The 15,570-nt window shown below is 45.4% G+C and overlaps 1 protein-coding gene across 1 annotated transcript in view; it reads right to left on the reverse strand.

Moving 5' to 3' along the window:
- Positions 1-15,570, reverse strand: part of RAB22A (RAB22A, member RAS oncogene family) — a 52,500-nt gene that overhangs the window by 10,178 nt on the left and 26,752 nt on the right. Inside the window, exons 3-6 of the mRNA XM_082359339.1 lie at positions 11,060-11,141; positions 2,598-2,669; positions 2,400-2,506; positions 1,655-1,764 (exon numbers count right to left, since the gene is read on the reverse strand). Of these exons, the coding sequence (XP_082215465.1) occupies positions 1,655-1,764; positions 2,400-2,506; positions 2,598-2,669; positions 11,060-11,141 (371 nt within the window). The remainder of the gene's footprint in view (positions 1-1,654; positions 1,765-2,399; positions 2,507-2,597; positions 2,670-11,059; positions 11,142-15,570) is intronic.

Below are 15,570 nucleotides of genomic sequence, written 5' to 3' on the forward strand. Positions count from 1 at the left end.
TCTTTTTGAACATATATTTTTTATTTTTCGCAGTCAAAATGAGTATGTACAGGCTAGTTTTTATACAGGAATTTTCATTATTGGTATAGTTCACCACCTTCCTGTTTTTTTAATACTGCTGGAGTAAAGAACACTTTAAAGAAATAGTGATAATTTTAGCACTCATGACACCACACACTTAGATATTTTAGCTTGAACTGTGAAAAATTCCCGACTGGCTTCACGCTGCCTTTCAAGAATGCTGGGTAACTGCTATTTACAACCTAGGAAGACGATAATATCATGACTCTTCAATGCTGGCAGGCAGGGGCTGGACTGGAGCGTGCACACCGGCCTCTACCAGCCACCCCAGGCAGCAGATGCGCCTGGCACGCCTGCACAGGGTCCTGAAAATATGTGAATAAGTGGCCAGATTTAAACAGTGTGACACGTTACATAAAATTCAGATCTCTGGTTCTCAGAACAAACTAAAAACATCAAAAAATAAAAACAACACCGAAAATAACCCCAACAATTGAGCAGCCAAGGGCCTAAATCCCAGTGCGGTCCACCTGCTGGAGCTGGGCCTGCCTTTGCCAGCTGTCAGGGTCACCAGGGCTTTCTGCAGCCCCCCAGGTCTCGGCGCTTGCCCCGGGCCTGCTCCTCTGTTGGGCCGACCCTGCCTGGCCCCGGTGGCCCTTCCTCTACATGTTGGCCAAGGGCCCTTCCACTTCTCTCAGACCTCCCCCAAAGGATGGATCTGAATGAATAAGTTCACTGTGCTTTGCTGGCTTTCTCCTGTCCTCCAACGGGAAGTCTGACCTGTTCAGTTAACATGAACCCCAGGGCTCTGCACACCTGCTCTGTCAGGTCTCAGCTCCAGTATCACCTTCTCAGAGAAGCCTTCCCCGACCACCTGCAGAAACCCTTTCACTTCATCCTACGTTATTTTCTTCCTATCACTGCTCATCATCTGAAAGGACCTCACTTATTTGTGTGTTCACTGTCTCTCCCACAGTGGAACGTGCACCCCAGGACAGCAGGGGCAGACCCCATCTTGTTCGCCGCTGTCTCCCCCGAGCCTGGAACAGCTCTCAATGAATATACTGATGAATTTGAATGAAATGAATAAACAGATACAATCTGTAGAGGATCCCAAAGGTACGCAGCAGCCTCTCTCCTATCTAGTGTCATCCTATTAACACTTCTGGAAAGGGAAAGGGAAAGAGGAAGGGTGGGAAAAAGTGGTCTTACGTTTCACTAGCGAGTGCCTAGTATTAATTTTTGAGGGCTTTCTTATAGTGGAATTACACACACATTTCATTTCCCTTTATTTATTTTGTTCATTTTCAATGACTCTGGACAACTAATTGAAACACATTTAAAGAGAGAAAGAGGGAGAGATGACGGCTTCTAGGACCTCTAGGCCCTGCACATTATTTATTCAGTAGCAACATTCTTTCTAGAAGGGCTACAGTCATCAGGCAGCAGCTCTCCAGCACTTACAGCATGATATGAAAACCCACCGTCACTCTTAAATTCTCAAATCTCATTCCACTGAGAACAGTATCAGAGACTAGACCACTCTACGTAAGGAGAAAATTCTACTCGGCAAGATAATTCTGTTTTAAGTTGCTCTGCACAGAGGAAACCCATAAGGCACAGAGATACTCACTAATTTCTATAAAGAGTTCGTTTATGTTTATCGCGTTTTTTGCGCTGGTCTCTACAAAAATTGCATGGATGGAGTCGGCGTAGTCCTTAGCATCTCTCTCCATGACCTCTCTGGAAGGCAACGAATTGCAAATCAGAAATTCTGCCCATCAAGAGCTTAATGTGATCCCCACCTACCCAGTAATTAACCAGATTTATGATGATAAAGGATGTCACGAATGGCTGGTGAATGAGCCCTGACACCGTGGTCCTCCCAATTACACCCCTTCTACGGTTAAAGAAAACAGAACAGAACAGAATAGAACTCGGGACTACTAGCAATGCATCCAATGGAATGGCCAGAGAATCACCGGGGTTTCTCTTCCCCTCAAAGTAGAGCCCTTGCTTGGGGAATCGTGGGAGTGGTCCAGAGAAATTGCCAATAAACGTGCTTTCCTTAAAATATCCTTCCCCATTCAGGTATCCTATGTCATGAGAGCTGAGGGCTACACTAATCCCAGATAATGTCAAGTATGATGCAAATGACGTTTAAATAAATTACACACCTGTCTCGATATATAATCTAATTAGCTCCAAATGTCTGAACTCTTAAATTTTAGTTTGAAACTTCAGGACTCCAACCAAACAACAAAAAGGAATTTTTCAACGTCAGAGATAAAATAAAAGCAAGATTCTTATATTGGATATTGCTCTGTAAGAAAAGGAACACATAATCAGCACTGTAATCTCCTGTTCTAATAACTTACCTTACGTCGATAAGATCACACTTATTTCCTGCAATGGCAACTACAATATTGGGTGGGCCGTGCTGTCGAAGCTCTTTTACCCAATTCTTTAATGTTGAAAATGTCTCCTGTAACACAGAGGAGGAAAGCAACTGGAGATCTAAGCAACCAAAACAGAGTTTTCAAAATAGTCTAAAGAAAACGGTATGTAAGTCTTACTTCTTTTGTGATATCATAAACAATTATAGCTGCAGCCGAGCCGCGATAGTACATTGGCGCTAAGGCACGAAACTGCAAAGAGGGAAAAATAAACAACAAAATTGGGAAAACTGGTTAAATATGTTTTTTACTAGACTTTTAAGCCCATTATCCCTGCACAAAAGGTAATCTTTCTCTTAAGCCAAAGAAGATGACATGATGCTTTAAAGCAAATGAACCAATAATTACCAAAGGCAAAAACTTTTAATGTAACACTGAAATGTCTCTCAGAAGGTAGTTTAGAATACAGTTTTATAGGAATTAAATATGGTGCTATAAACAATTGTTTCAGCTAAAAAGGATTTTTAGTTGAACTCAATGTTATAATTCCCAAATTCATTTGTTTAATAGTCCTTTAAACTTTGGCTTCCCAAACTATCAAAGAGATAAAAATAATGCTGTAAATAGTTCTCCAGAGAAGTGGCTGCATTTGGGTGTTGAAAAGATAACCCTGTAATCTAAATGCTGATTGTGCTACAGAAATGAGTACACATTTACATTCACGACTTGGATGGGCTTGTAACTCGCTTTTTTGGTATCTTCCACACACGTGGCAGTTCCCAAATGCAGGTACAGATCTCATTTCATTTACATGAATTTAACTGTGTGTGCAGGGCTCCTTCCCACCAATCACCTCCCTGCTCCAATACAATAGGGAGGGAAGAGAAGGAAAGGGAGAGGAATAACAATTTAAACAGCGAGGCTGATTCAGTGGGCCATTTCTCTTGATAGAGTGTGAGATGGAAAATGGGAAGCTCTCTCCCCAGTCAACCCTGGTTCCTGGGCATCTGTGTGAGCACCTTGCTCAGTGAATGTGATGCCAGTGTTGAAAGACAAGACTCTTACCTACGCTTGACCTTTGTCTTACACCCTGACTTTGAAACCTGACCCCTACATATGATGTGAGAGATACCACTGGACTCTCCTCTGGCTCTCTGTTCTGTGGCTTCCCCGCAAAACACAGGTAAGAACTGTCATCAGAAGTGAGCATCTGAATACATTCCATATACAGAATTACAGACTCCACAACTTCTTACCCAATGATTTAACCTTTGGCTTTTAAACTTTCATGCTAATTTGAGTTTTATAAATGAAAGTGAAATTATGACTGTAAATTCCATGAGGAAGAGAGCATGTCTGTTCAGTACCCCGTTTTATCTCTGGGCCAGGCACCTGGCACACTGTAGTAAGCCAGAAGTGGGGAATAAGGGAATAAGAACTGTTTAGGTGCAGGAGGAGGTCAAACTAAATGCCAAACCCAGATGACCATCCATGTGAAGTTTTACTAGTCTCAATGAGAAAGATCCTTGCTTCTGGGGTCAAAGCCTGATAACTTCCGATAAAATATGTTAAGTATTAGAGGAGAAAAAAAAAAACAATAATAAAGCCTGTAAGCAACTTTAAGGAAACTAGATTATTAGGTAGAAAAGACTCTGGATTGTCTTCCAAGGGGTGAGAGTCACAGGAGCAAAGGCAATATTAGCTTTCATTTTTGATGCATTATTCTGGCAACATGCTTTACAAGATTGTTGGTTCTTTGGCTTTGTTTTGTTTTTTGCATTTAAATTTGTAAGGTAAAATTCATTTAGAGAAGTGCAAAGATCTTAAGTTTGATAAAAGGTCTTAAGTTTCGGTAAAACAACAAATGTGTAGGTATACAACCACATAAACACCATCCCACCGAGATATAAAACGTTTGTATCAACATGGAAAGTTCCCTAATGCTCCTCTTTTCATGCCCCTTCTTTATCCTTGAATATCCAAGTCTATTTTATTGATATTTATTGATATTGATATAACCGCAATGGTTTTCTCTTGCTTAAGATCTGCATAGAATATCCTCTTCCATTCTCTTATTTTCAAGCAATGTCTGTGTTTACATTTAAGGTAATCCTTTTATAACCAGCACATTGTTAGATCCTGACTTTTGATCCAATCTGACAACCTCTGCCTTTTAAGTGGAATGTTTAGTTCCTTTGCATTTAATGTACTTACCAATATATTTGGTTTTTACTAATATTAGTTCTACCATTTTGCTGTTTGCTTTATATTTGTTCCATTAAAAAAAAAACCAACCTGTTCTTCCTTTCTTCCCTTCTTTTGCATTAACTATTTTTTAGTATTCAATTTAACTTATTAATTTAACTTATTAATTCCATTGGCTTTTTAGTTATACCTTCCTGGATTACTTTTTAAGTGGCTGCTCTTGTAACTACAATATCATTCCTCACAGTTGACTTAGAGTTTAAAATGCACCACCTCATGTAAAAGATCAGAACCTTACAAGATTTTTTTTATCCCACTGTCCTTTGTGCTATTGTCAAATATTTTAAATCTATGTGATAAGCCACACAATCCAATATTATAACTTTTGCATTAAATAGCCAGTAGTCTCTTAAATAAGAAGAAAAAAGACAGATTTTTATATTTACTGTTTCTAGTGGTTATTATTTCTTCCTACGGATCTGAGTTACCATCTGGTGTCATTTCCTCTAGCCTGAGAACCTTTCTGGGACCGCTGCTGCTAAATCCTCTCTGCTTTTCTTCTTCTAATGGTGTCATGACTTTGACTTCATATTTTAAAGATAATTTTGGCAGATGGATAATTTTGGCACTTTAAAGATACACTGCTCCACTGTCTCCTGGCCTCCACTGACTCTGTGGGAAGCTGGCCCTCATTCATACTGTTGTGTCCCACACATAATGTGTCTATACTATTATCTCTGGCTGCTTTCAAGATCTGTCTCTTTAACTTTGGTTTTCAGCAGTTTGATTATGATGGAACTAGATGTGGTTTTCTTTGTACCTACGAGTTTGCTAAACTTTTGGATTTGCGAGTTGATATATTCCACCAAAATTTGGGAAATTTTCAGCCATTATTTCTCAAAATATCTTTTCTGTCTCCTTCCCCCCTTTTTACAACTTCTGGGTCTCAAGTTACACATATGTTAGATTGTTTGAATTTGTCCCTATGGTACTAAGACTATGTTCCTATTCTTCCACTCTGTTCTTCTGTTTTGTCACTTATCCAGTGGACTTTTCATCTTAACTATTACAGTTTTCAGTTTTAGCATTTCCGTCTGATTATTAGTTGCCATTCTGTGTAAGATTCCCCATCTGTAGTTAAGTAGATTATGACTACTTTTCCTAAAAAAAAAAAAAAAAAAAAAAGACTACTTTTCCTTTAAATCTTTGAACATTTCTAGACCATCTGGTTTCCATTATCTTCTCTGAAGAGTGTTAAAACACTGGCTAATCACCCTGAGATTGGTTTTACACATGGTTAGGGTGGGTCTACTTGGGTCTCTACTCTTCAGACATGGCGCTTCAGAAGTTTCAAGGGAGGCCCAACGTGTTTATCAACCCCCTCTAACAGGGCAGGACTGGACTCCAAACTCTCCTTTTCCTGTGATGAGCAGCAGCCGAATCTCCGCTCTGTCTTGTCACCCCTCCAGCCGTTGGTTTCTCTTGGGTTTCTTAGTGTCGCCCCTGTGCATTCACAATTTGGGGGTTAAGCAAAGCCTTGAAGGGAATTTACAAGCAGATTTTTGGGGCTTCCCTCCTTGTTGGATCCATCTTTTCTGGGATTTGCCTCCTTCTTTCCCAGCTGCTCTAGCAACCTTGCACTCTGTCCTCAAATACTGCAAGCTAAAAAGACAGTCTTTCTGCTGGAGTCCTAGCTACCCTGTGCTGCATGGTCTGGGGAGTGCCCTCTGGGGAAAAGCCATGAAAATGTGAGTCTCACTCAATGTCATTCCCTCTTCAGTCCCCAACTGCATCTGGTTGCTTGGCAGTACCTTCAGAGAGTTGTTTAATGTTTTGTCCAGAGTTTACACATAATAGTTATCTGTGGGAGGGTTAGTCTGTTACAAGCCACTCCACCATTACTGACACTGAAACTCTTTCCATGTCCTTTTGGTGTAAAGAAAGAAGGTGGCAGCTTAAAAAGAGACTAACAGGACGTCCGCACAGCTCTGCTCCCAATCTGGCTCTAGATCAGCGGTTGGCAAACTTCTTCTGGAAGGGGGTAGGCAGTAAACATTTGGGGCTTTGTGGGTCATATGATCTCTGTCGCAACTCCTCAGCTCTATTACGGAAGTGTGAAAGTAGCCGTAGACAATATGTAAACAAATAAGCATGGCTGTGTTCTGATAAAACGGGAAGCAAGCTGGATTTGGCCTGTGGGCCACAGTGTGGACCCTGGCTCTAGATATTAAGCCACTACACGTTTTCCTGATTTCAGACACGAGAACAACTCCTCTGTGGCTCCTGTGACAGTGGATGAGTCCGTGTCTTCCTGGTGCTCTGCCCTCTAGAAACAGTCATTAGGAGAAAGCACAGTAAGATTCAGGGACATAAATCTTCAAGGACTGGATGCAGTGTCTATTAGACTTTGGTTAGAAGCTTTCTTTTACATGATCGCAGACAGATGGCAAGTAACTGAACTGCTGCTGCTACAGTTACGGTGCATTTCTGATATGGATGTGAGGTGCACGTCTGAGCAGGGGCTGGGTCTGTCTCCATGCTTCTGCAGGAGTCCCTGTTAGTGAAGGGTGATTGGTGGGAAAAGATCACTTAAAACGAATTCATTTAGGATAGCAAATAGGAATGAAAAGGTTTGACAAAGGCTCTATCTTGAGAAAAAAATTATGAAAACGAGTTTCATTTTATCTGATATTAGAAAAAACTTAGGTTTATTATTGCAACCAGGAGCTAGTTTCCTGAATGAACACTGAGTCAGAGTTGATGGATAACTTGACTGTGATTCTTTTGATAAAACCATATGCTGGCACAATATGGTATCTATCTTTCATTTCATGTTTGCCTTTCCTAGTCCTATCATAAAAAAGGAATTTTTACAAAATATTTGAGGACTCCATCAGTTTTCCCGAGGCCTCTCAACCTTTTGATACACAAATCATTACCTTCTGAAGCACTTATGTCATCATTCTGATCAGTAGTTTTCTCCTCACTTAACGTAACAAACCCCTTACCGTCCATGGCTTTGCATGACATCTGCGAAGTTCTCCAAAATCACTTTCATTGACTTAATGAAATTACTTCGCAACCAACTGCGACTGGACCATCAGAAGGATGATCCACCTGTGAAAACGCGAGGGTCAAATGGGGAGGATGTCTGAATGGTCAGTTCCTCGTAAAGGGGTGCCATTTTACGATGACTTTTGGTTCCATAATAAATGTCATTACTACAGAGAATTGAATGATAAATATGCAAATATCAGAAATGTGTAATTTGAGGCATGCAATACTCACATGGTAAAACTAGCTAGAGGATCTGTTCCTCCTTACCTGTGCCAAAGCAGGCTGACAATCAACTGATCTAAATCCACTGGCATCAATACTGTGTGCCAGGGGCTGAGTGCACAGACATGAGGACGGTCCCTGCCCCCAAGGAGCTCACAGTCTAACAGAAGATAAACAAGTAAGGAAACGGGGGACAATCCCACGGATGTGGGCAATCGCAAAGACTGTTCAGGATCCGAAGAGATACACTAAAGAGTTCAGCTGCTAATTGGTCCTCCCAATGTCTGAGCACCAACCCCAGGTCAGGCTCTGTGCTGGGCCCTGGGAATACGACCCCGTGGTCCCAGCTCTCACAGTTTACAGTCTGTGGGCACAGCCTGTCAGGAAGAGTGTGTAGAAAGATATCTAATTACAACTTGGAATGAGGGTCCTGAGGGAAATGAATAAAGGGCAGTGATGGAGAACGAGCTGGGGTCGTGCTTAGGTACAGAGGGGTTAGTGAAAACTGTGAAGGTGTGACGTTGAACTTGAGACGAAAAGGCTGGTAAGGAGCCAGCTGGCCAGGCTCTGAGTGGAGGGAAGAGAGAGTTCCAGTACGAGAAACAGCGTGTATGAAGGTCCGGTTCTGGAGAGTTTGAGGAACTGAGCGGAGGCAGCGGGCTGGAGCTCAGCGGGTGAGAGCGTGGACGGACCGGGAGGGCCCTGGGGAGCAGGTGGAACAGGCCGTGCAGGGCTGTGCAGGCCAGTGGGCAGGGCGTGGCTCCCAGGAGAGGAGCAGTGGGCAGTTACTGGAGGGCAGTTAAGTGGGAGGATAAGGTATTAAGTGGGGCTGGGAAGGGGGAAGTTAAAAGGTGAAAGGAATTCTCAGGTGAGAGTTAAAGTGGCGGAGAGCAGAGAGCTGGCAGTGGAGACAGGGAGCACTGAGTGGATCCGAGGTGTATGTAGAAGCCGGAGCTGCCGGGACACGCGGTCTCGCCGACGTGGCAGGCTGACCGGGAGGGAGTCGAGCGCCTCCGTGTTCACGCCTGAGCACAGCGGACACGGGGCCATCTGAGAACGGCAGGGGTGGTGAGGAAAGCTCCCTGGGGCGACATCAGACGCGAGCTCTGAAGGCTGAGCATGCGGCCTCTAGGCTAACGGTGGCAGGGAGGGTATTCTGCGCAGCGGGGACGGCAAGCCATGGGTATGAGGGTGTGGACTGGCCTGGCGCACTGCAGAAGCCCATGCAGTTTGGTCTTGGAGGATGAATTGGTGGGAGGAGGTGAAGGTGGAGAGTCAGGCCGAGGTTGGCACGGTCCGGGCCCTAAAGGCCGTGCCCGGGACAAACGGGAAGGACAAGCTTACAGATGCGCCCTGCAGGATCTTCACAGCATTTCAAACAGTTTGTGATTAGCTGTCAGACGTTTCGCTCTTCTTAAACCCTGTGATCTGGCAACAACCAGCTGGAGCGAGGGCTCACTGCAGGCACCCCTCTCCTGAGGGTCTCCTCGGCGCAGGGCTCTGACGGGCGGGCCTTCCGGGCCCCCTGGGCTCATCTACATTCCCTGCGCGAGCCCCTGGCTGGTTCAGTGATAGAGCTCCAGGTAGGGGTGAGGCAGATTTGCATCTCAGAGCAACTACTCCTGGTGCAGAATCAATTAGAAATGGGGAAACAAGAGGCATGCAGACCAGCTAATTACAAAACTTCACAGAATCCTGCTGTTATGGTAGCAGCGAGAGAGAGGCATAAACCCTTGTGTTATTCTTCTTTTATGCTCTGGAAAGAAGAGATGTTATATATCACCATGTCTACCAGGACAGGCTCTGATTCAAAGCACAATGGAATCTATATCATAGCATGATGCTTCATAATGAGGGTTTTGCTGTGTCATCAAATATATGGGAGGGGGTAACCGAAACTTGGGATTCAGTGAAAGGGCACATATATCACTTGTATGAAGAGCCACGAGTTGGTGGCTAATAGGCTAGATGCCAGGGCTGTGTCCATGGATATATTCAGGAACACTGTGTGGCAAGCAGCCCTTCTGAAGGACAGCAGAGTGGTGGTTAGCAAAGGCCTAGCCCCACTGGAGACGCACGGCCCAAACAACGTGGGAGAAGCAGGGACCGGAGACTTAGCAGACGCATCTAAGGTGAGGAAATGGACACAGGGTGTGATATCCAGCATTAAAAAACAGAGAAAACCAAACAGAGCAAACTTTAGACATTAAATCTGTACAAATGTATGCTGTCTACGTCTAGGACAACAGCAATGGCTTGTTGTGCTGTCCTCCACGTGTCTGTGATGATTCTCGTCAGGTTTTATACCATTCGCGGATCTCTGCTGTCTCAGGTAAGACTGTGCGGACAGACTATCTCTCCTGGTCACTCCTGCTATGCTTGTAAGAGCTTAAGACAGCACAGTGCATCCATCACATGTTCTTGTTTTGATAATACTGTTTGAAAACAACATTAAACAGCAGCTGAATAATGGGGTAGCTGCCAGACACACCTCAACAGGGAAACGAGACTCCGGGCCCAGAGGGAAAATGAGGTGGCAGCAGCGTCTGGCCCCCTCCCCGCCTTCCCACCCCGTCCGACTCGGGCGGGCTTTGCCCAATGCCATTCTGCACGGTGAGGCCGTGCTCCCGGCCCAGCTCTGGTCCAGGCCCTTCCTGAGGCAGATGACCACCCTGGACAACTTCATCATCAGGCGTTTATTAAGCACCTATGGCACGGCACTGTGTTAGCTCATCCATTTCACTTAAATCTCAAACTTTATATGCTGTAAAGTTCCCTCCTTAGCTTTTAAAAGGCGACTATAAATGGGAGGTGCTTAACTCTCCCTTTCTACCGTTAATTCTTTTATATCTTTGCTAGAGGATGGAGCCCCAAATTACACACAATACTCTGAGCAGGATTTTACCAGGCCTGTTAGTCAGCGTTTACTTGAAGACACTAAAAAGTATAAAAATGTCCTCAGTGCCCATATCACTTTCTCCATCGGTGGACTCCGTGGTTCTAACTGAAAAGAGAAAGGCTGGCCCACGCAAATGGAAAGACATGTCTCCAGCGCAGAGAAGTGAGGTGAGTGACGTGAAATGACAGGAACCGGTGGTTTTGTTGGGGCTTTAATCTGGGCCTCAGAAAAACACACAGTAAATTAAAGAGTGACTTACTCGTTCTTGTCCAGCTGTGTCCCAGATTAGGAATTTATGCAGCTCATTCTGGTACTGGACAGTCTTGGTCATAAAAGATGCCCTATAAAGAGAGACCTAAATGATCAGAATACAATTATTTAAAGCACGTCGCCAGCCCCAGCTGGAAACACCACTTAGACTTCACGTTCAAACTCCCGCTCCACACTATATCCTAATTGTGGTCCTCTCCGGAGTATTCACGAGAGGCTCAGATGCTGGCTGCATATTCTGGGTCAGAATAAAGCGTCAGGCACATCTGCCCAACACAAAGGAAGGGTTCTTTGGCTTGTGACTGCCTGAGCTCCACATCAAAAGAACCAAGAGATAATTTGATAATCCAGACATTAGCCTCCCTTGTAATATACAGAAGCTGTTCTTTAAAAAGATGGCACCATGGGAAAACTTTTGTAAAAAAAAACTGTGTCCAGGAAATCAGTGTGCTTATAAGCATTAGGCCATTTAGGTTTGTCCTCACCCATTCCTAAACCACGTGACCACATAAAGAGCTAGTGTAATACTAGAGTTAATAAAACTAAGATGCCAAACGAGAAGCAGGAAGACAGCTGGCTCCTCTGTGTTTCAGTAACAAAGCAGCCCCTTGGTGGTCCCGATGGGCCACATCAGGCCTCAGCGGCCGCCCCAGCCCTCCATGGGGAAAGGAATGCTGATGGGCATGTCTTACTGCTCTCTGTGAGGCGCCACTCTGCCCAGGGGCCTTTGAAGGCAGGGGCTGGGGGGTCTCATGCTTTCTGGAGACTCTGTGAGGAGTTGTGGTGGCCCAGAACACATGCCTGGGCCCTCTAGGGGCTCCTGGCTAAAGGTTCAGGAGTCCTGCCCTGGGCCTGTGCTCGGCTCCAATGCTACCCTCTACTCCCCATCTCACCCAGGAAGCTCCCTCCTGGGAAGCCCTTTCTCTCCCAGTCTCCTCAGTGCATCCGAGTCTGGCTCAAGAACCCAGAGATGATTGTCTTCCTTCCCACTGAATAAGCCTTCTGGGGCTGAGGGTCAAGTTGTACTCCTGGAGTCATAGCCTAATCATCCTAATCAGGACGACCAACTCAATGGCTAGACATTTTCAAATATGCTGGATCTGAAATATCCTTGAGATTCAAGTAACAGATACATAATTTTCAAGAAAGTTCAAGCTGAAATCGATAGAATGACTTCCTGAAGTATTACTGAGCTTAGATAAGTATCAGAATCCTAGTTTTAAAAACTTAAACTCTGATACAATGAATTCCTAGTAATATTTATATAACTTTATGGTTTAGCAAGCAGCCGCCAAAACAGTGACTGTGATGCGGAAGGGGGAGTGAGCCAGGAAGCGAGATCACAGTTACTGGGCCGGGGCTACTTACTCGGTATCTCCTTACGGGAAGTTCACCCCGTGCTGTCCTTAGTAAAGTCCTTTAGGCACAGAAGGTGCTCAATAAATACTTATCACGTCAAGAACTTCTGGCAACTCATCATGATTAAATCAAGATGTGCACCATGATTTCTCACTTTAGGAAAGATCTAAGCATTCAAAAAGCCTTATTTATTGTGAAGATTAAATGATATGATGTATGTGAAAGCGCTTTGCAAATTGTAAAGTACTATCCCTATACAAAATATTATTACTATTGTTATTATTGTTATTTAAAGGCAGCTGCAGGAAATGTTTTAGTTTAGACTCTGCAATTAGTCCTAAGAGCTTGCAACTCAACTCTCCATCAATTATGGCTGTGGTGTTAGATGTAAGAGTGACAATAGACACCTGGTAGAGGCCTGTTAACAGAGCCAGTGCACCCAACACATCCGTTTTGGCTGCTCAAAGAACAAGAGAAGAAATATGCTTTAAGTAGAGAAAAAGCTGAGAAAGATATACACAACAATTAAAAGGAAATGTTTCATTATTAGATCAGAATTCACTGAAATCCAACCACCCTGCCAACCATTTCCCTTGTAATGAAAGCACAGATTCATTACTCAGACAGGAGGAAAAACGACAAAATGGCAGCTGCAATGTAATGCAGGGATCTAAAAGGATTAAACCCAACTTCCTGTCTGCGACCCTAGGCCATCCTTCCACCTCTCCCCCATGGTCGCTCTCAAGACAACTCCTTCCCATCTGCACTGAGGTCTTGTCATGTCCAAAGCTCTCTACTTAGGTCTCCTTGGGTCTCCACATCTGTTGGACTCTTGTCCTTTTATCGCCAGCATCACTCGCCATACTGTGCCAGTTCTCTAGGAATCCTGCCTGTCCTTCTGTCTCAACCACCTGGAAAAGCCTCTCTCCCTGCTTCCTCTGCACAGAGGGGGGGTGGCTGCCTTGCTGGAAGAAAGTCACAAAGCTGTGAGGACCGGTGTGAAGACTATCCTACTTCAGCTGAACCCACCCAGGCCTCTCTTTCCACATAGCAACGATCCCACACTCCTACGACTTTTTTCCAGCTCCCAACCACTGCCCGAGACCCCTCTTTCCCGGGCAACAGCTTGTTTCGGCCTTCTCAGAGAAGACAGAGGTTATAAGCCCAAAGTTTCCCCACATGTTCCCCCATCAACCCTCCCAACTTGAGAATAAACACATTTCCATTCACACCAGCTATGATTTCCACTTTTCTGACTCTGCTGAGTCAGAGATGTCTTGTCTTTGATTCACCCGTCATCGCTGCTCTGATATGATCCCAGCACACCCTGCCTGGCCCACTGCAGTCATCGAACTGGTCTCCTCCTCCCAGATTCAAATCCTCCCAATTGTTCTGTTTCTACCTTCATGCTGACTGTTCCTTTTCCTTGAATGCTTTCCTCCCTGGCCAAATGCTCCTCAGGCTTTAGGTCTTAGCTCAGCTGCCAACAATCACAAAAATTGGTGTGGTCCCCCCAAGCCAGGCAGCTCTGCACCCCAACTTCACCCTGCAACACACACACATCATCCCATTTTGTCTTCAGGGCATCTGCTACAAGGTCTGTATAATATCTGCCTGGCTATTTATCTATTTTTAAATCTACCTGTTCAATGCCTAACTCACCCATGAGAAATGTAAGTGCCACGAAGGTAGGGACCTTGTTGGACGTCTTTCTCTGGGATAGGCGTATCTTCCTCACCTCCCTCCTTGCTATCCTGGAATTCTGACAAAGCATTTACCATGTTGCCATAAGCCACTTCGCCTTCCATGACGCCCACAGCTCCAGGGAGTCTCGGCCAAGCACTCCCCAAAGCGTAAAGTGAGAAGTGCGTCTGGAGCACAGAGAGAGCTGAGATCAGAGGAGCCTTGGGGGCTCCTGAGCCAGGTGCGTGGCCTCTGGGGGTGGGGGTGGGTGCCACCAGCAGGGCTGACCACGCCCGGGGAAGTCCTCACGACCTGCTCCTGCTTGGCCGCCAGCTCTCACCTCCAGGCCAGCCAACAGGCACTCGGCGACAGCCAGGCGTCTCGAGCAGTGACCAACTCCCGCGTCCCTCCATCGCCCCGACTTCCAGAGCCATGCTAAGGAAGAGGCTGTGGCACTCCCGGCTGAAGCACGAGTGTCTCCCCAGCCGCCGGGTCCCAGCTCAGGTGGCTGTGGTGTGACCACCACGCCTCCCTGTCCTCTCCTTCCCGAGCCCCGTGACGCCTCTTCACTGCAACAGGCATCTCTGTTGATCTTTGAGAACCTGAGATCTTGGCCTGTCACACCTGTAAGGACATTTCCTCCCCTTCGGCATTTGCATTTGGTGAGTCTACACAGTGACGACACCCTGACTCGGGCCAAACACGGCAGGGGGTGATGCCCACTGTCTCTCCCGAAGGTCCCTGCGCGCTGGCCGGCCCCGGGCGGAAGGCCTCCCGCACGGCTCGCCAGAGTGAACCCTGTCCCACAGCTTTAGGCTTTCATCCGTGGGGGACAGCGCTTTTCTAAATCTGACCGCCTTCAGCTCAGCTCCACAATCTAGACACTTCATCCCCATCTCACACATGACGCGGTGAAGACGGGGCTTATTTCCACTCCACTCCCAAAACAGTCCCCAATTCCAAGCTCTCAATCAGAACATGGTGTCTGCCTTCCACGGAACAGACACTGGTCTGCAACTCTTCTTTGTCCTTTGTTACTTCCATCCACTCTGAGAGAGCTGTCTGGTCCTTCATTTTACATTTAATCTACATTTGAACCTCAATCCCTGAAATAAATTCATAAATTGGACCCTACTCTTCGAGCGGGACCACTACAGTTTCTCCCTCCCACCATCACTCCAACTCCAGGACCACTCCTTTAACGTTCAAGTTAAATGATGTGGACGGTATGATAACTTCAATAGCTTGCTTTTTGAAAAACAGGCAATGGCTTCCTGCCATCCAAATGATATTTTTATTTTCCAGCAAGCCATTTACTTGTCTGATAACCTTATTCTTCACTGCTAAACCATCTCTCCTCACTCTGCCTAGGCAGATCTTATTACCTCTTTAATCTAAGATCCCTACTAGCATTATTTCCTAAAGCTAGAATGCCTTTCATATACTTCTCCATTTTTC

The sequence above is a fragment of the Balaenoptera borealis genome (assembly GCF_965194805.1).
Source record: "Balaenoptera borealis genome assembly, chromosome: 16".
In the NCBI taxonomy this organism is placed as follows: domain Eukaryota; kingdom Metazoa; phylum Chordata; class Mammalia; order Artiodactyla; family Balaenopteridae; genus Balaenoptera; species Balaenoptera borealis.